Consider the following 19,830-nt stretch of genomic DNA (forward strand, 5'->3'; position numbering starts at 1 on the left):
GGCCACAGGCAGGAATGACCTCCTGTGGCGCTCTGTGGTGCCTTTCGGCAGAGTGAGTCTATCACTAAAAGTATTCCTGTGCCCAACCAGCAGGTCATGGAGTGGGTGGGAGACATTGTCCATGATGTCACATAATTTCAATTTGTCCTCATCTCAAAAACTGCTGCCAGAGAATCCAGTTCCACCCCCACAACATCATCGGCCTTGCGGATCAGTTTATTGAGCCTGTTTGCATCCGCTATCCTCAACCTGCTCCCCCAACACACAACAGTAAACAGGAGAGCACTGGTCACCACAGACTCATACCACATCCTGAGCATTGTCTGGCAGATTTTGAAGGATCACAGTCTCCTCAAAAGGTAGAGACAGCTCTGTCCCTTCTTGTAGAGGGTATCAGTGTTCTTAGCCCAGTCCCGTTTATTGTCGATATACACCCCCAGGTACTTGTAGACTGACTGGTAAATTGAGAGCTTTGCCTTCCAGCTCAGCTCCCTCTTCACAGCGGCCTGGTAAAACATCCACATTACTGCTGATGCTGCACCAATCCACCTGTCAATCCCAGCGACTCGTGAACAAGACCCTGAGATACTTGAACTCCTTCACTTGAGTCAACAACTCATCCCCAGCCCGGAGGGAGCACTCCACCATGGCTTCACACTTGGAGGTGCTGACCCTCATCCCAGCCATTTCACACTCAGCTGCAAACCACCCCAGTGTACATTGGCGATCACGTTTTGATGAAGCCAACAAAACCACATCATCTGCGAAGAGCAGAGATGCATTTCTGAGGTTCCCAAAACAGACACACTCCTCACCTTGGCTGTGCCTTGAGATCCTGTCAATGAATGTCACAAACAGAATCGGAGACAAGGGACAACCTTGGAGGAGTCCAACATCCACCAAAATGGTGTTTGACTTTATGCCAAGAATATGGACACAGCTTTAACTTTGGTTAGGATGGCTTGTAACAACTGTCCTGGTACTCCATACTCCCGCAGTACCCCCCACAGAGTGCCCCCAGGGTACACAGTTGTAAGCCTTCCCCAAGTCCACAAAACACATGTAGACTGGCTGGTCAAAATCCCATGCCCCCCTAAGCACTCCCACAAGGGTAAAGAGTTGGTCCATTGTTCCATACAGCCAGGACGAAATCTGCATTGTTCCTCCTGTATCCGAGGTTCAACAATCGGTCGGAGCATATATATATATATATATATATATATATATATATATATATGTGTGTGTGTGTGTGTGTGTGTGTGTGTGTGTGTGTGTGTGTGTGTGTGTGTTGTTCGTCCGTCGCAGCGATGAGGACCATCTAGTCATCCTGTAGGGGCCGAATTCTGTGGGTGCGAAGATGGCTGGTTAGTCCAATCTGCGCCCTGAATGTTCTTTGGCAGTGTGGGCATGGGATAGTGGGAGTAGCTGGAGGGTTGCTGGCACGGTCTTTCCTGGCCTGCCTGTGGCTCTCTGCTGCAGCAATCCTGGCAGCCTCATATGTGTTTGCACCATTTCAGACAGCTGCACGCCACTCTTTTCTGTTCAAAGCTTTCTGTTCCCATGGTGGAGGTCTTTAATGAAACCTTCAAGGTGTCTTTGAAACGCTTGTTTTGACCACCATGGGAGCGTTTGCCATGCTTGAGTTCACCATATAACAGTGTCTTTGGGAGCTGGTGGTCTGGCATGCGAACTACATGGCCCACCCAATGAAGCTGTGATTGCATGAGGATGGTGTATATACTCGGCAGTCTTGAGCAAGTGAGAACCTCTGTGTCAGGGATCTTGTCGTCCCACTTTATGCCAAGAAGTTTTCTGAGGCATGTGGTGTGAAAGTGGTTTCGTGTTTTTGCATGGTGTTTGTAAACTGTCCATGTTTCGCAGCTGTAAAGCAGTGTAGTGAGAACTATGGCCTGATACACTTTAATTTTTGTCTCCTGGGTGATGCCTCTCCTGTTCCACACATTCTTGTGGAGTCTGCCAAAAGCAGTACTTGCTTTAGCAAGCTGTGCGGTCATCTCTTCATCAGTGGTGACATATCTGGAGAGAGAACTGCCCAGGTAAGTGAATTTGTCAGTCGCATCTAATTGATGCCCATTTATGGTGATGTTGGGTACATTGTATGGCTTGCCTGGAGCTGGCTGATAAAGTACTTCAGTCTTTTTTTATGTTGATGGTGAGGCCAAAGTTGTTGCAAGCCTCTGAGAACTTATTGATACTTTGTTGCATGTTGGCTTCGGATGTAGCGTTGAGGGTGCAGTCATCGGCAAACAGAAGATCGTTGATGGTTGTTGTTTTAACTTAGGTTTTTGCTTTAAGCCGCTGAAAGTTGAAGAGAGAGCCATCAAAAGGGTAATTGACAGCAATGCCAGCGCCCCCCTCTCTGAAGGCATCTGACAGCATGGCTGAGAACGTAAGGCTGAACAGGGATGGGGCAAGGACACAGCCTTGTTTTACTCCGTTAGAGACAGGGAACAGCTCAGACGCAACTCTGTTGTCTTGGACTCTGGCTAACATGCCATCGTGTAGTTGTCGTACAATGGTGATGAACTTTTTTGGACATCCGTATTTTGCTGTGATTCTCCAAAGGCTGTCTCTGCAGACAGTATCAAAGGCCTTGGTCAGATCAACAAAAGTGGAGTACAGGTGAACATTTTGTTCCTGGCATTTTTCTTGAAGCTGGTGGGCAGCAAACACCATGTCTATGGTCCCGTGTTCTTTCCGGAATCCACATTGACTCTCAGGTAGAAGACCTCTCTCGAGGTGTGCGCTGAGGCGATTTAATAAAACTCTTGCAAGCAGCTTGCCTGCAATGGACAGCAAGGAAATTCCATGGTGGTTATCACATGATTGGCGATTTCCCTTGCGCTTATGGAGATGGATAATTGAGGCATCTTTAAAGTCCTGAGGTACTGTTTCAGTTTGCCATATGAGATGAAACAACTGCTGAAGTTTCTTAACAATCACAGGCCCTCCTTCTTTATAAATTTCAGCTGGGATGGAGTCTGAGCCAGGTGCTTTTCCACTTGACAACTGACCGATTGCCTTAAGCATCTCTTCCATTGTTGGAAGGGTGCTCAGCGTCTCATTAGATGGAATTTGGGGTAGTCGATCGATGGCTTCATAGTTGATGGTAGAAGGGCGATTCAAAACATTGCTGAAGTGTTCAGCCCGTCTTTCAAGGACTTCCCCTTTGTCTGTGATTAGTGTTGTCCCATCTGCGCTAAGGAGCAGGGATGAGCCAGCGATGGTAGGACCGTAGACTTCTTTCAGGCCATTGTAGAAGTTTTTCCATGTCATTTCTGTCTGCAAAGCCCTGTATCTCATCAGCTTTGTTGCTCAGCCATGAATCCTGCATTTGGGTTAATTTTCTTTGGATAGAGCTGCGGATGTTCCTAAGTGCATCTGTCTTGGCCGTTGACTGGGGGTCTTCAATATGAAGTTTGTAGGCACAGCATTTCTCTTCTAACAGCTGGTTTATCTTGGTGCAGTTTTCATCAAACCAGTCTTTGTGATTCCTTGTGGAGGGGCCTAGACACTCCAAGGCTGTGTTATACAAAGTGTCATGAAGTGCGGTCCAAGCAGCCTCCAAATTCTGGCTATCAAGCACAGTAACCTCCAGTCGTTCCTCAAGAGTGTCTGTAAAGGACTTCTTGATGTCATTATTCTTTAGATTGCTGACATTTAGACGTTTTTGTGCTTTCATGCCTTGTGGGTGTCTCTTGGGCTGGACATGGAGATTAACTTTAGAAACAATGAGGCGGTGATCCGTCCAGCACTCTGCCCCACATACATATATAGTGGGTTTTTTTTCGGAAACCGTCAATGGTGTTAATAAAAGTGCTCAACAAATGAGAAGCAGAATATCAATACAGATGTAGGGAAAAAAACTCTTAATACATAGCAGACTGCTATGTATTAAGTCTTTTTTTCCTACATATATATAACTATATATAACTATATATATAACTATATATATAACTATATAGTTATATATATATATATAAAACTATATATATATAAAATTAAAAGAAACACTCAACGGTAGGGAAAGTGCTCAACAATTAAGGAGCAAAATAATCCAGTGAGTCAAGTAAAAAAAAAAATGTTCATGTATTTTTTTTCTTCCACCCAAGTTGTGGTTATTGAACTAGTCTTTTATTTTATATCTTTCAACAAGTCTACTTGGATTACTGTCGTAGTCAAAAGTTTGTACGTACATGTGAATGCTAAGTTAAAATTCAGCAAAAATATCGATAAAATAAAAGAAGGGGGAGGAAAAAAACCAACAAATAACAAATTAGTCCTGCCCCCTCCTTCAAAAAACAAACAACAACCCATCAAGAGTGTTTTGTGCGTTTAATTGACAACACTTTATTGTATTATAGTTCAGTAACACATAGGAAAGCCATCACATGTAACTTCAGTGTTGACAACATCCAAAACCTCTCAACAACGTGGACAAAACCGTCTTCCCATGGCAAAATGAGCTCAGTAATCGATGGAAAAACGACATCCTCATGAGGCTTTAGCGTAAGCTCATCTGTTTCACACACACACACACACACACACACACACACACACACACACACACACACACACACACACACACACACACACACACACACACACACACACACACATCACGTGGTCAGCACTTTCCTCAACATTTACCACATGTTAAATCCACCACAACAACACGGGGGGTGACTGGCAGTGCCAAACCAACAGCGAGTGAGGCAAAGCAAACTTATATTCACACACAAGTCTGAACATGGGAGGAAAACACACTGTGATCGGTGGTGCCACCGGAAACAGGATGCCGTCCTGTTTTTTGTTTTCTTATTGCTTGTGTGGCAACACCTCAGTGTGCTTGTCATAAAAAGCCAATGTCCTAAATTGAATATGTGACTATTTACATATATATATATATATATATATATATATATATACCCACCGTCGATGGTGTTATAAGTGCTCAACTAATGAGGAGCGGAATATCAACACAGATAAAGGAAAAAAAGTTTTAATGCATTGCAGTACAGGCCTGTTTTGTGTGTCATGCACTCATCAGCTGCAGTACAGGCCTGTTTCGTGCGTCGTGCACTCATATATATAGTATATATATATATATACTATATATATGAGTATGCAACAGAGTAGAAGAAGTTGGTTCTTACTAACTTCTAGAGATACTAGAAATGATTTTTTTTTTTTGTCCAATTTAAGCACTTTTGAATCAGTCGCATCGCTAACAAAACTATCCAGGATGCTGGATCGACCATCACAGAATATTAGTGGGTTTGACACTGGGGGCATACCTATCTCTAAATGAAGCTTAAGGCCTTTCTTGCATGGATGACACCTGCATTGTTCATTATAACCTCCATTATGTGAGTTATTAACTTGCTACTCGGTATAGACTCATACAAAAGCCTGGTTGCACTAAAAATACTATCAAAATAAGTTACCAGTATTTCATACTCATTAGGCTGACATTTAGCAGCACCTTTGGATGTAGTGTTACAGTACCGTTAGTATAATAGTACCTATTGTGTTTGAAGGGATGGATCTACAGGTACATCTGACATGCAGCACAATCTCTGGGCTGCTGTTACCCTGCCATACCATGCACAGTGCACAGATCAGCACCCACTGATTTAAATGAAAAAAAAAAGTCATGTTCACAACCCAATATGTGTAGTGGAGTGCGCTGAATCTATGCACATCGTTTTCATACACACTCCTTGAATGTGAACATGACCCGGAATGGCAGGCATAGCTGCATTCAGGTCAGCCAAGAAAATCTTGTTTAATTTACATTTTACAATGCTATTTACCTTATCCAAAGTTAACAGACCGCATTATAATTACATAGTAATTTAAAGTGGTGGTTTTGTATTTTCATCCAAATTCAAATGCATTCCCTCAGGTGAAATCAAATGCGGATAAAACAACATTCGCAATTTCACGAAAATATTTGGGGGAATTTCGAGTTAAGAAACCCACAAAGTACTCCATAAGAAGACATAGAGGAATTGAATATTTAATTCACCAAACCTTTCCCTTTTGTTGTTTTATAATAACTTTTGGGTTAACATATTTAACTGTCTTAACTGTGTGTTCAAAGATTGTGAAAAAAAAGACTACCATCAGAATACTAGTAGTGTGTTCTTGTAAACGTCATGTGAGCTGATCTCATGGAAAGGCATTCTTCATGTGCTGAATGGGACCACAGGCAGGAGCAGAGAGGCACAACTACAGTCCTTCCAATACACAAGTCAGTTAACACGACTGTCACTGGTGGTGAAATTGTTAGCTACTATGTTTGGATGTGTTAAAACACCTAAAATGGGAAAAAGAAACCACCCCCCCCCCCCGAAAAGAACCTGTCCACTACAAAGTCATACAGTGGTTTTGAATGGCTTTCACTTTATTGTAAAAAGCCATGCTTTCATCAACAGCACAGCTTGAGTCATTGCAAACTTTCCTGTCTGGGGGTCACTGAGGCACTACTTCCTTTAATGAGGCCAGGGCTGAATGAATGCGTACGTGGAGCCTGTTCTCAAAGTCGTAGCCTGCAAAATCCTCCTAAAAGGAAAAAATAAATAAAAGCTTGTCAAGACTTAGTTTGGGATGAAATGTACTATAGCTAAGTGATACCTTTGTGTAAATAAGTATGACGTGCATATCAGCAGAGTTTCATCTAAATATATTACCTTTGCTTGAAGAAGCAATGATCTCCCCTTTCCCACTGTCTAAGTTAAAATAAAACCAAAAAAGGGTTGAGTATGACGTGTTACTGTTATTCAAAAGGAAAATCCATCTACGGTTTCTGAGTAAGTCAAACAAGCTGCACCCAACAAGTCAAGTATTACTTGCAATAAACTCACCTCTGGTTTTGCAAGGAGTATACATCCCAGCTCATAGTAAGAGTATGGCTGTACATACGAGTTGATCTGTCGCCCATACTCATCTCTAGCAGCCAGCTGGAACGACTGGACGAGAGATAAAGTGAAATAAAGATCAGTCATTTATGTTATATTTTAGCCTTAAACCATCGTATTGCCTTTTTTTTTTTTACTAATGTTAACTGGACAGTCATACCTGAACAGCATCTTTAGTGTTTCCGTGACATTTGTGAATGGCACCAAGAAGTAGATGTTTCAGGCCTCTGCATGATGCATCCTCTACACTTTGCAACACTGAACCGACACAAAAGGCAAAGTATCACACACTGCTGTATAATATCACAATACTGGTTTTGCATATGAACACCCCTCATGTCCAGTAAAAACTGAAAAAGGAAAAACTCAGCTAGAGCAGCTAGAGCAGTAATGTTCATGTTGGTTCAAATCCTATGAGTCACCCTTACCCTGATTCATCATCTGGAGTTTAGAGGAGGAGCAGTTTGGAAGTGCCTTCCACAAGTACAGTACCTCAATCACACCAAGGATGCACAGCTCTCTTGTGGGTGAGATCTTCCTCAGTCTTTCAGCCTGCAGATAGGAATCAGACAAAGAAGGGAAAGATTCCATCATACACAGCTGCAACAATTTTCAAAATAGAAACAAAATGCCTAGTAGAAAAATCTTCAGGAAAACAAAACTTACCCTTTTTAGGGCAAACTGCTCTATCTGGTTGTTCTTTCTTTTGAACAGCTTCTGTACATCTTTGAAAACACCACTTGCTCCATTGAGGTCACCTGAGGCACCCTGGCACACTGAAGAAGGATGAGCAGGACAATTTAGGCTATCCAATATTAACTTTTCTTAGGAGCTTAGGAGTTTGTCAAGGTGACAGGCTCACCTCCGGTAAGATAGGCATAGTAGCACTGTGACCATCGTGACTCATTCTTCAGTCTCTCGAATGATCTGTATGCATCTTCAAAGTTCATCTCTATCATGCTACACCAGCCTGAGAAAGACAAAGTAAAGTTTCTCCCTGTAAGCTTAGTGCCTGTATGTTAAGACCAGCCTAATGAGAAAACACATACCAATCTCATAGAGACACACATGCTGGATCTCTCTTTGGTCTGATGCAAGCTCTAATGCATCATGGAAGGAAGCCAAAGCACTGTTGATATGGCACTGGAGATATAGGAGACAGCACACAACCAAACAGGTAAAGGTAATCATGTTAGAAACACACTACATTCATATGTTGTATTTTAGTCAGATGGGATGATGACTAATCAGATGTTGGTGACTTAATGAACTGTCATTCATGCATATTTATTTTCAGTGCCAATAGAAATTTCTGAATTGAAAAACTTGCTGATGGTCGCTGTAGGCCTATTCTAAATCTCAAATGGCATTCATCAAAGATGGGTCTGGAGTCTATTTTAGCCAATGTTTAGCTACATAAAACAAATGAGTGAACTAACTCCAGCTGCAAAAAACTTCATCACAATTAGCTGTCATGTCAATGTCCTGCAAGCCCAACTCTTTATACATACCTCTAGCCTTTGAACCCGTCCTTTAAAGAACATGAATAGGGAGGAGTTGGGGTATACCACTGACTTTCTCTGCAGAATGGCTTTGGCTTCCAGCAGACCTGCATGTGTGTCTGAGCCATCCAGAGCAAAAAAAGGCAAAACTACTGTGTGGTACCACAGCAGGGCCAACCTGAGCAACAAGAGACTGGCATTAACCTAACCAAATGTCTGAATTTGCTTAGAACACCATCATTTATCAATTCACACAATATATGCTGTATTTATTAGAGTGGACACAAATTTTGGTGAATTAAACTATGGATGTGGGGGGAGATAAATTCTCAATGCTAAACTGAGCAGAACAGGTCACATTTGTGTATAGATCCTGCCCTATATACAAGATACATCTGGGCACATCATTAATAGCTTTAGCTATTGAACAACCACTAAAATGTGTAATTTCACAATCCAGAGATAAATAAAAATAGGAGTAAAATGCTTTTTGCTTTGAATTCAACCATTAAATGTATTACATACTGTTAACACAATGGTATGTGTGAACCTGCAAGTTGCGTACTAGAGCCTATGTCTACCAAGACTTTTTGGAAAGTGATTATGTGGTTGGTTGATATTAGCTTTGGTTATCTACCAACTGTATCAATTTGCAAAGTGTATCTTAAGAAAATAAATAGGGCACATCTAGAAAAGCAATACTGCGAACATATCATATTCTGTACTCTTCTGTTATGGTAATAGAAATGACCTGGTCAACCCCCACCCTCCCACACACTTTTTTCCTCAGTATAGGGCCAAAGTCTGGGCCTACTCACGTAGCTAAGGGGGCCTTCATGTCCTTACTCTCGCTGGCATACATGAGGGAGGACAAACCCTGGAGACGGTCCCCAGGGAAACCGAGTAGATTGATAATTTTGAGCAGGTGTGGTGGCACCATGGAGATGCACAAGTGGAAGAGGCCATAACCAAAGCTGACAGAGCCCTTGAGCCGGTCCAGAGCTTCTGCAGTTACTCCGTTCCCCATTGGCACGTTGTGATTGGCGTTGCCAGTTGAGAGAGACTCCTGGTGGAGAGAGGACCTCCTCTGACAAGCCTCCTGCAGTTGGCTAATATCACTGTGGCACTTGTTGTACATCTTCCAGGCCTTACGAAGGATCCAGCCTCCTTTAATGTACGCTGTTGGTGGAAATAGGACAGGGTAATGCTGAAGTGTTGCAAAACCTTCCTTAATAAATCATCAAAATAAAAAAAAACAGTTGGTGCAAGCTATCAACACACTGTTGTTTCCATAAACCCAATTTAGGCATTTATGTGGTTCAGCTCCCAGATTAAACTGCATTACCTGAGAGCTCCTGTTTGACAAAGGAGAGCACAGCGAGATAGACCTGACAGTCGGCAACAATAATCTGTCGCTGCAGGCGGTCAACGACGACAACCCCTGACCTCTGGGAGTCCATCTATCACACACACACACACACACACACACACACACACACACACACACACACACACACAAAGAGCTTTGTAAATACCAGTCAGCTCAAACTAAAGATACTCTTTCATGGCTAGTTGCCAAAAAACTGCATTTCCCTGTGTACTGAAACACATCATTGCTAACTGGGCCACACTAACCTCACTACATCCCTTGATTACATTTCAGAGAGGTACTAATCAAGTTATAGGGAGGGTTTGGCATGATCTCACTGTTGACAACATCATTAGGACCCATGCTGAGAACCTAAACATTGTTATCTGAAACATGTGCCTGCTATAAGGAGTCGCAGCAACACTGTGATGCTGTGTACCTAGAAGTAACTGAGGGAAAATAAAATTGTTTAACATATACTTTGGGTGTAAAATCAGCACGTAACCATGAATGCTGAAATAATTAACAGAGACGCCATTTAATTTGCAAATCTATATTATTGGCATCAATGGCATTTACTTAAAATGACTCAGTTCTATTATTGACACTTATATGGCCACATTTGAGCTGGAAACGACATAATTGTCTCAGCCTGTCATACCATTGCCCTTCCTTAAAATAATCTGTACATTATATTCTATACATTGACTTCTTTTGGCAGTAATGTTGCACTCACGCTCTTCTTTATCTTGTTCCTGATCGTCTCTATGACCCCGGCGCTGTCGTTTTCACACAGCTTCTCCGTGGTCCTCAGGTCATCGCAGGCTGTCTGCATCTTCTCCTCCTCAAAAGTCATCATGGCATTCTGCACAGCAATACAGCAAACAGACATGAAAAAGTGTTTCCTTTTATTTACAAGTATCACGGTGAAGCATTTGGAAATAAAGAATTTTTAATAAGTCACAATTTGAGAGAAAAACCTTTTTGTGAGTTCTTTGTTTAAATGAGATGGCCATACACAGTGGTGTGCAATGCTCTTCAATGATAAACAGACGCTATTATTGTGAGAGATACCAGATTTTATATATAAGCGTCTTTTCATTCTGTGATTAACATGATCTGCAAATTAATCCTCAGGGGTGTGCTAGATAGAGCAAGCCTGCAAAAAAAAGTGTGTTCAAATAGAAGTGAGGGCAAGTTACATAATGATAATATTATAAAGCTGGGCCAGGATAAAGCACCCTTTCTCTAGAAAAATTCATTGAGTATTAAGGTGACATCAGTATTAATTGTGTCTGTGTTTCATGAAAAATACAACCAACTTCTATCACAGCATTTTACCCTTTAATAGAGAAAGTTTTTTTTTCATAACCTAGACAGGTAAAGTAAAATAGGCCACCCAGTTGACAGCAGAATCAGATTACATTGCATGGACTCTTATTGTAAAAGCCGTGGCTTTCTCTTCATATACATGTTCCGCATTTATCACTTAACATGTATGTCGCCTTCATTTATGGTCCCCAACCCCTTTCCTTCAAGGCAGTTGTGCATCTGAGGAGAGAAGTTGACATCATCGCTTGTGTCATGGTGGACTAAAACGCTGACATGAGGGGCAGTGACAGAGGCCAGCTCTGCAACTTACTACTACTACTACTACTACTTTCGGCTGCTCCCGTTAGGGGTCGCCACAGCAGATCATCCGTTTCCATTTCTTCCTGTCTTCTGCGTCTTCCTCTGTCATACCAGCCACCTCCATGTCTTCCCTCACCACATCCATAAACCTCCTCTTTGGCCTTCCTCTTCTCCTCTTCCCTGGCAGCTCCATATTCAGCATCCTTCTCCCAATATACTCAGCATCTCTCCTCCACACATGTCCAAGCCATCTCAATCTTGCCTCTCTTGCTTTGTCTCCAAACCGTCCAACCTGAGTGGTCCCTCTAATATAATCGTTCCTAATCCTGTCCTCCTTCGTTACTCCCAGTGAAAATCTTAGCATCTTCAACTCTGCCACCTCCAGCTCCGCCTCCTGTCTTTTCGTCAGTGCCACTGTCTCCAAACCATATAACATAGCTGGTCTCACAACCATCTTGTAAACTTTCCCTTTAACTCTTGCTGGTACCCTTCTGTCACAAATCACTCCTGACACACTTCTCCACCCACTCCAACCCTGCCTGCACTCTCTTTTTCACCTCTCTACTGCACTCCCCGTTACTTTGGACAATTGACCCCAAGTATTTAAACTCAAATGCCTTTGTCACCTCCACTCCTTGCATCCTGACCATTCCACTGTCCTCTCTCTCATTCACACATAGGTATTCCGTCTTGCTCCTACTGACTTTCATTCCTCTTCTCTCCAGTGCATACCTCCACCTCTCCAGGCTCTCCTCAACCTGCACCCTACTCTCGCTACAGATCACAATGTCATCCGCGAACATCATCGTCCATGGAGACTCCTGCCTGATCTTGTCCGTCAACCTGTCCATCACCATTGCAAACAAGAAAGGGCTCAGAACCGATCCTTGATGTAATCCCACCTCCACCTTGAACCCATCTGTCATTCCAACCGCACACCTCACCATTGTCACACTTCCCTCATACGTATCCTGCACCACACCTACATACTTCTCTGCAACTCCTGACTTCCTCATACAATACCACACCTCCTCTCTCGGCACCCTGTCATAAGCTTTCTCTAAATCTACAAAGACACAATGCAACTCTTTCTGGCCTTCTCTATACTTTTCAATCAACATTCTCAAAGCAAACATCGCATCTGTGGTGCTCTTTCGTGGCATGAACCCATACTGCTGCTCGCTGATCATCACCTCTCCTCTTAACCTAGCTTCTATTACTCTTTCCCAAATCTTCATGCTGTGGCTGATCAACTTTATACCTCTGTAGTTGTTACAGTTCTGCACATTGCCCTTGTTCTTGAAAATCGGTACCAGTATGCTTCTTCTCCACTCCTCAGGCATCCTCTCACTTTCCAGGATTGTGTTAAACAATCTACACTGCTCAAAAAAATAAAGGGAACACCTAAAAACACAATATAGACCTCGATGAATGAAATATTTCAGCTGAAAATCTTTATTTATTAGACAGAGGAATGTGTTTAGAGCAAAATAACCTAAGAATGATCAATGGAAATCAAAATCATTAGCCCATTAAGGTCTGGATTCAGAATCATACTCAAAATCAAAGTGGAAAATGAGAACATAGGCTGCTCCAACTTCTGTGGAAATTCTTCAAGACGATTCAAAATGAGGCTCAGTAGTGTGTGTGGCCTCCACGTGCCTGTATACACTCCCTACAACGTCTGGGCATGCTCCTGATGAGACGACGGATGAGCTCCTGAGGGATCTCCTCCCAAATCTGGATTAGGGCATCGGTCAACTCCTGGACAGTCTGTGGTGCGACATCGCGTTGGCGGATGGTACGAGAAATGATGTCCCAGAGGTGCTCGATTGGATTCAGGTCTGGGGAACGTGCAGGCCAGTCCATAGCATCAATGCCCTCGACATACAGGAACTGCTGACACACTCTGGCCACATGAGGACGAGCATTGTCATGCATGAGCAGGAACCCAGGGCCCACTGCACCAGCATATGGTCTGACAATGGGTCTGAGGATCTCATCCCGGTACCTAATGGCAGTCATGGTACCTCTGGCTAGCACGTAGAGAGGTCTGTGCAGCCCTCCAAGGATATGCCTCCCCAGACCATCACTGACCCACCGCCAAACCGGTCATGCTGGAGGATGTTGCAGGCAGCAGAACGTTCTCCACAGCGTCTCCAGACTCTCTCACGTCTGTCACATGTGTTCAGTGTGAACCTGCTCTCATCTGTGAAGAGCACAGGGCGCCAATGGCGAATCTGCCAACCAAGATGTTCTCTGGCAAAGGTCTATCGGGCTGCACGGTGTTGGGCTGTGAGCACAGGCCCCAATTGTGGACGTCGGGCCCTCATACCATCCTCATGCATTCTGTTTCTCACTGTTTGAGCAGAAACCTGCACATTAGTGGCCTGTTGAAGGTCGTTTTGTAGTGCTCCGGCAGTGCTCCTCCTGTTCCTCCTTGCACAAAGGACCAGATAGCGGTCCTGCTGCGGGGTTGTTGTCCTCCTGCGGCCCCCTCCACGTCTCCTGGTGTACTGGCCTGTCTCCTGGTACCTCCTCCATGCTCTGGACACTGTGCTGGGAGACACATCAAATCTTCTTGCCACAGCACGCATTGATGTGCCATCCTGGATGAGCTGCACTACCTGAGCAACTTCTGTTGGTTGCAGATACCGCCTCATGCCACCTCTAGTGGTGAGGGCACTAGCAAAATGAAAAACTAACCAAAGATCGGCCAGAAAAGATGAGGACAGGCAAATGGTCTGTGGCCACCACCTGCAAATCCATTCCTGTTATAGGGGTTGTCTTGCAAATTGTCTAATTTCCACCTGGTGGAAATTAGACAATTTACCAACAGGTGAAATTGATTCACAAATCAGTGTTGCTTCCTAACTGGACAGGTTGATATCTCAAAAGTGTGATTGACTTGGAGCTACATTGCATTGCTTATGTGTTCCCTTTATTTTTTTGAGCAGTGTAGTTAAAAACTCCACTGCCATCTCTCCTAAACATCTCCATGCCTCCACAGGTATGTCATCAGGACCAACTGCCTTTCCACTCTTCATCCTCTTCATAGCCGCCCTCACTTCCTCCTTGCTAATCTGCTGAACTTCCTGATTCACTATCCCCACATCATCCAACCTTCTCTCTCTCTCATTTTCTTCATCCATCAGCCCCTCAAAGTACTCCTTCCACCTTCTTAGCACACTCTCCTCGCTTGTCAGCACATTTCCATTTCTATCCTTGATCGCCCTAACTTGCTGCACATCCTTTGCAGCTTGGTCCCTCTGTCTAGCCAATCGGTACAAGTCCTTTTCTCCTTCCTTAGTGTCTAATCTGTCATACAACTCACCATACGCCTTTTCCTTTGCCACCTCTCTCTTTGCTTTACGCTGCATCTCCTTGTACTCCTGTCTACTTTCTTCATCTCTCTTACTATCCCACTTCTTCTTTGCCAACCTTTTCCTCTGTATAATTTGCTGTACTTCCTCATTCCACCACCAAGTCTCCTTGTCTTCCTTCCTCTGTCCTGATGACACACCAAGTACCTTCCTAGCTGTCTCCCTGACTATTTCTGCAGTGGTTGTCCAGCCATCTGGCAACTCTTCACTACCACCCAGTGCCTGTCTTAACTCCTGCCTGAACTCCACGCAACAGTCTTCCTTCTTCAACTTCCACCATTTGATCTTCGGCTGTGTCTTCACTTGCCTCCTCTTCTTGGTCTCCAAAGTTATCCTACAGACCACCATCCGATGCTGCCTAGCTACGTTCTCCCCTGTCACCACCTTGCAGTCTCCAATCCCTTTTAGATGGCGCCTTCTACATAAGATATAGTCCACCTGTGTGCACTTTCCTCCACTCTTGTATGTCACCCTGTGTTCCTCCCTCTTCTTGAAATATGTATTCACCACAGCCATTTCCATCCTTTTCGCAAAATCGACCACCATCTGTCCTTCCACAGAGGCCAGCTCTGCAACCATGTTGTGGAAAATCTGTCTCCCAACAACCCCTCCATTAGTGGCCAGTAGATCACAACTACACTGCATTTTTTTGCAAGGAAAATTTCCTTTTGGTGATGGATAGAAAGGCCAAAGAGATGATTATGAAGGTGACAAGGGTGCCATCAGTTTTACATACTGGTTTGTGTTGGATCATCTTGTTGTGTTACTTGCTCAACCCACTGAAGGCAGCGGTCTGTGCCCATATACAACACCATCACCATGTGTACTGCAGCTTTAGGGTCATGTAAAATGTGTTTTGCCATGGTGTATAGGTCATTAGAGTTCTTTTAAGATTACTGACAGAGACGTTTGCAAGAAATACCTGCAAATGGTCATGTGTTTTTCATGTCTGTCTCCACGTAAAACTAACATGACCACTGTGGCACCACTTCAAAGATAATCGAAAGCATTAAACATCATTAATCTTGAGTTCTCTCTATCAGGGGGAGACATCAGGGATGGTGGATGGAGAAATAAAGGTCCAAACATTAACCGGCTGGCGGGGAGACAGGCGGGGAGACACCCTGGACAGGCCACCAGACCATCACCCAGAGCTGACATACACACACACACCACACACACACACACACACACACACACACACACACATTCATACTTAGGGACAATTTAGTATGGCCGATTCACCTGACCTACATGTCTTTGGACTGTGGGAGGAAACTGAAGCCCCCGGAGAAAACCCACGCAGACACACGGAGAACATGCAAACTCCACACAGAGCAGAGACCCCCAAGGTTGGACTACCCAGGGGCTCGAACCCAGGACCTTCTTGCTGTGAGGCGACTGCGCTAACCACTGTGCCACCGTGGCGCCTCCAGATAAAATATCCAATACAATACAATATCACAGTGGTCTGTATTGCCTCTGACAATGAAACTATTAATCATTAATAGCTATTCCTTGTATATAATCTTGAAGTTTGCTGTGTTGTTATTTTGTGTAAGTACATTGCGAGTGAATAAACCGCAGTCAAATTCCTTGTATGTGCAAACACACATGGCCAGTAAAGATTATTCTGATTCTGATTCATATTAACCTAAAATCTGAACATAATCCACCCTGTAGCAATGTGCAGGTTACGGCTTGATGCAGCACGCTCACATGGAAACTTACCAGGAAACTGACGAAGCTGGCCCCAAAGCTCATCAATGGGCTTTGTGTCCTAAAGGGAGAAAACAAGATGGAGGCAACACAATGGTGTAACAGAGCAGACACACTAAACAAAAAAACCCATATAAATCACAGTACAAGAATGATTTTCCTGTCAAAGTAGCTGAAAAGTAATTCCAAATAGTCAAAAGCTTTCTCGCAGTCTTTCCACTGCAGATAAAGTATGTTTCCCCCGGGGGAGGCAGTGGATCATTCAGTCCTTCCTGCTGTTTCAGCATGTGGACACCCATAGAGGGTGAATGGCTTGATTGACTTGGAAGCTAAAATTAGTTCCATTAGTGGTCATTTCTCCTACTTGCACAATCAGAGATTGGTTATTTGGGAGTGCTTCAAACCTCCTCCTTCCAAATACCGCCAGCTATGCATCTGCCACAGCAAACAGTCAGGGTTCTGACCGGAGCACATACACTGATGCACCTGATCCACACTACAGTAATGTCATGACAAAAAAAGAAGTCCATGTACCATGATGCAAGCGTGTGAAGCAATGTGTAGTGCACATCAGTGTCTGTATGTAATGTGGAGAGAGGCTGTGACTTCCAGCATAATCTAAATGCATTTCTTGCATGAGTGGCGGTGAGGCTTATGGCACTGAGCTCCCACTGAGTCTTTCATACGTCACTACAGAAAGCAAACCTGATGAAACTGTTATGCTCCTTCTGAGCAATAATGTCTACGCTGCTGTCTGTCAAACTTGTCAAATGAAAGGTTGAAAGGGAAGGCTGACACCTAGGGGCTACCGAGTTCCACCAGGAAGTAACTGAACGCGATAGGACAAGGTCTCCGAGACAGATGTGCACATTTATCATGCATATTAGGAGCACCGTCCTAGTCCTGACACGAGCAAAAAGGAAGAAAAAAATGAACAGAATTTATTTTTGAAGCCTCCGGTGTAGAATACTGGTTTTATGATTATGTAATCTCGCCAAAAAGCCACCGTGTATTTATAGTAAATTTCTGCGTTGTAATTGCAGGCTACTCAATAGCAGGTGTTTTATAGCCTCACTTCATCACTAGTATTGTCTTGTACTGACCCCTCACCAACGGTATTTTCTGAACGGTCCAGATAGTGTGCATTACCATGAAAGGGCACAATGAAGGAAGGAATGAATGGATGAATGGTGACATGGCTGTACCTGTATCTCCTGAAGAGCTCGTCGCTCTCTCTGAAGCCGTTGTTGAGCAGCATGTTGATGCCCTGCAGCGCGAGCTCAGCATCATCTATGCGCTCCGCCTGCTTCTGCGGCTGGGACTGCCCGGGCCCCGCCATTGTTGACACAGCTTATCGGCCGTCGGAGCAAAGCGGTGTAACGCGGAACCAAATGCCCTCCCCGAGACAAACCCGCATTGGCTGATGCCGACAGTAGGAGACCAACTCCAACAGAGACGCGCCCCTGATGCCACAGGCTCCAGACGTCTGAGCTCCCTCAGATGGATAGATAGATAGATAGATAGATAGATAGATAGATAGATAGATAGATAGATAGATAGATAGATAGATAGATAGATAGATAGATAGATAGATAGATAGATAGATAGATAGATAGATAGATAGATAGATAGATAGATAGATAGATAGATAGATAGATAGATAGATAGATAGATAGATAGGTGGGCCACTGGATGCCAAGACGCGCTAATTTTTTTATTTATACTGCACCCCGATTAATCTGAGAAACCATTTCTTTCTGCCGAAAACGGACGTTACCGCGGCTTCCTTTGTGCATCGTTTGATTCGCCATCCGTCGGAATTGCCCCGGCTTCTGTCGGCCACAGTGCATTACATAACATGCAGGCTGCTCCGTGTCTCCAGAGGAGGTCTGCAGCCGGACCCTCTCTCCTGCCAGCCCCACGTAAAGCTCGTCTGACGGCTTGTCGTCATAACGCACAGCGCATCCTGCGAGGCACAGCGGCATCCTATCGGCCAGTTCTTCGTGTGCCTCCTCCGTTTCCCTCCTCTCGTCAGCAGGTGGTCCCTCCTCATCCCGCCGGCTCAGCCCTCCCCTTGACGGATCGGCTGATGAGCGCACCCCGCCGATTTAACAATATGACGTCATTTTGTAGTAACGTACATGCAGTCCCAAGATGGCGGATGGCTCACTGTCCCATAACACCTTTCTAATTTTCCATTGGCAAAAAAAGGAAGCAAAATCTCCTCAAATAAGGACTGTAATTGACAGGGGAGAGCCACCAACCAATTTCCCCTATGAGCCAAATTCTATATTTTGAGAGTTATGAGCCTGAAAGGAGGGGAAGGAATAGAGTTGCCCTCTGGTGGTTGCATTCCTACATCAAGGTGAATTTATATATATATATATATATATATATATATATATATATATATATATATATATATATGTGTGTGTGTGTGTGTGTGTGTGTGTGTGTGTAACTTTATTTATGTAGCACTTTTCTACATAAATAAAGTTACATATATATAAAGTTGCATATATATGTAACTTTATTTATGTAGCACAATGTTACAAAGTGTAGCACAATGTTGCATATATATGTAGCACAATGTTATATACACTGCTCAAAAAAATAAAGGGAACACCTAAAAACACAATATAGACCTCGATGAATGAAATATTTCAGCTGAAAATCTTTATTTATTAGACAGAGGAATGTGTTTAGAGCAAAATAACCTAAGAATGATCAATGGAAATCAAAATCATTAGCCCATTAAGGTCTGGATTCAGAATCATACTCAAAATCAAAGTGGAAAATGAGAACATAGGCTAATCCAACTTCTGTGGAAATTCTTCAAGACGATTCAAAATGAGGCTCAGTAGTGTGTGTGGCCTCCACGTGCCTGTATACACTCCCTACAACGTCTGGGCATGTTCCTGATGAGATGACGGAATGTCTCCTGAGGGATCTCCTCCCAGACCTGGATCAGGGCATCGGTCAACTCCTGGACAGTCTGTGGTGCGACATTGCGTTGGCGGATGGTACGAGAAATGATGTCCCAGAGGTGCTCGATTGGATTCAGGTCTGGGGAACGTGCAGGCCAGTACATAGCATCAATGCCCTCGACATACAGGAACTGCTGACACACTCTGGCCACATGAGGACGAGCATTGTCATGCATGAGCAGGAACCCAGGGCCCACTGTACCAGCATATGGTCTGACAATGGGTCTGAGGATCTCATCCCGGTACCTAATGGCAGTCATGGTACCTCTGGCTAGCACGTAGAGAGGTCTGTGC

At 44.0% G+C, this 19,830-nt stretch overlaps 1 protein-coding gene across 1 annotated transcript; it reads right to left on the reverse strand.

The window, feature by feature from the left end:
- Positions 1-6,498: 6,498 nt before the first annotated feature.
- On the reverse strand, positions 6,499-17,888 carry ttc39c (tetratricopeptide repeat domain 39C). The gene is made up of 14 exons (XM_056277829.1): positions 17,755-17,888; positions 16,562-16,610; positions 10,552-10,680; positions 9,792-9,906; positions 9,265-9,625; positions 8,456-8,624; positions 7,994-8,087; positions 7,807-7,914; positions 7,611-7,720; positions 7,373-7,496; positions 7,105-7,202; positions 6,891-6,995; positions 6,717-6,755; positions 6,499-6,588 (listed from the first exon to the last, which is right to left on the reverse strand). The coding sequence occupies exons 1-14, from the start codon at positions 17,886-17,888 to the stop codon at positions 6,499-6,501; spliced, it is 1,725 nt and encodes a 574-aa protein (XP_056133804.1).
- Between the last annotated feature and the right edge of the window lie 1,942 nt (positions 17,889-19,830).

Source organism: Lampris incognitus, chromosome 3 (assembly GCF_029633865.1).
Source record: "Lampris incognitus isolate fLamInc1 chromosome 3, fLamInc1.hap2, whole genome shotgun sequence".
Classification (NCBI taxonomy): Eukaryota; Metazoa; Chordata; class Actinopteri; order Lampriformes; family Lampridae; genus Lampris; species Lampris incognitus.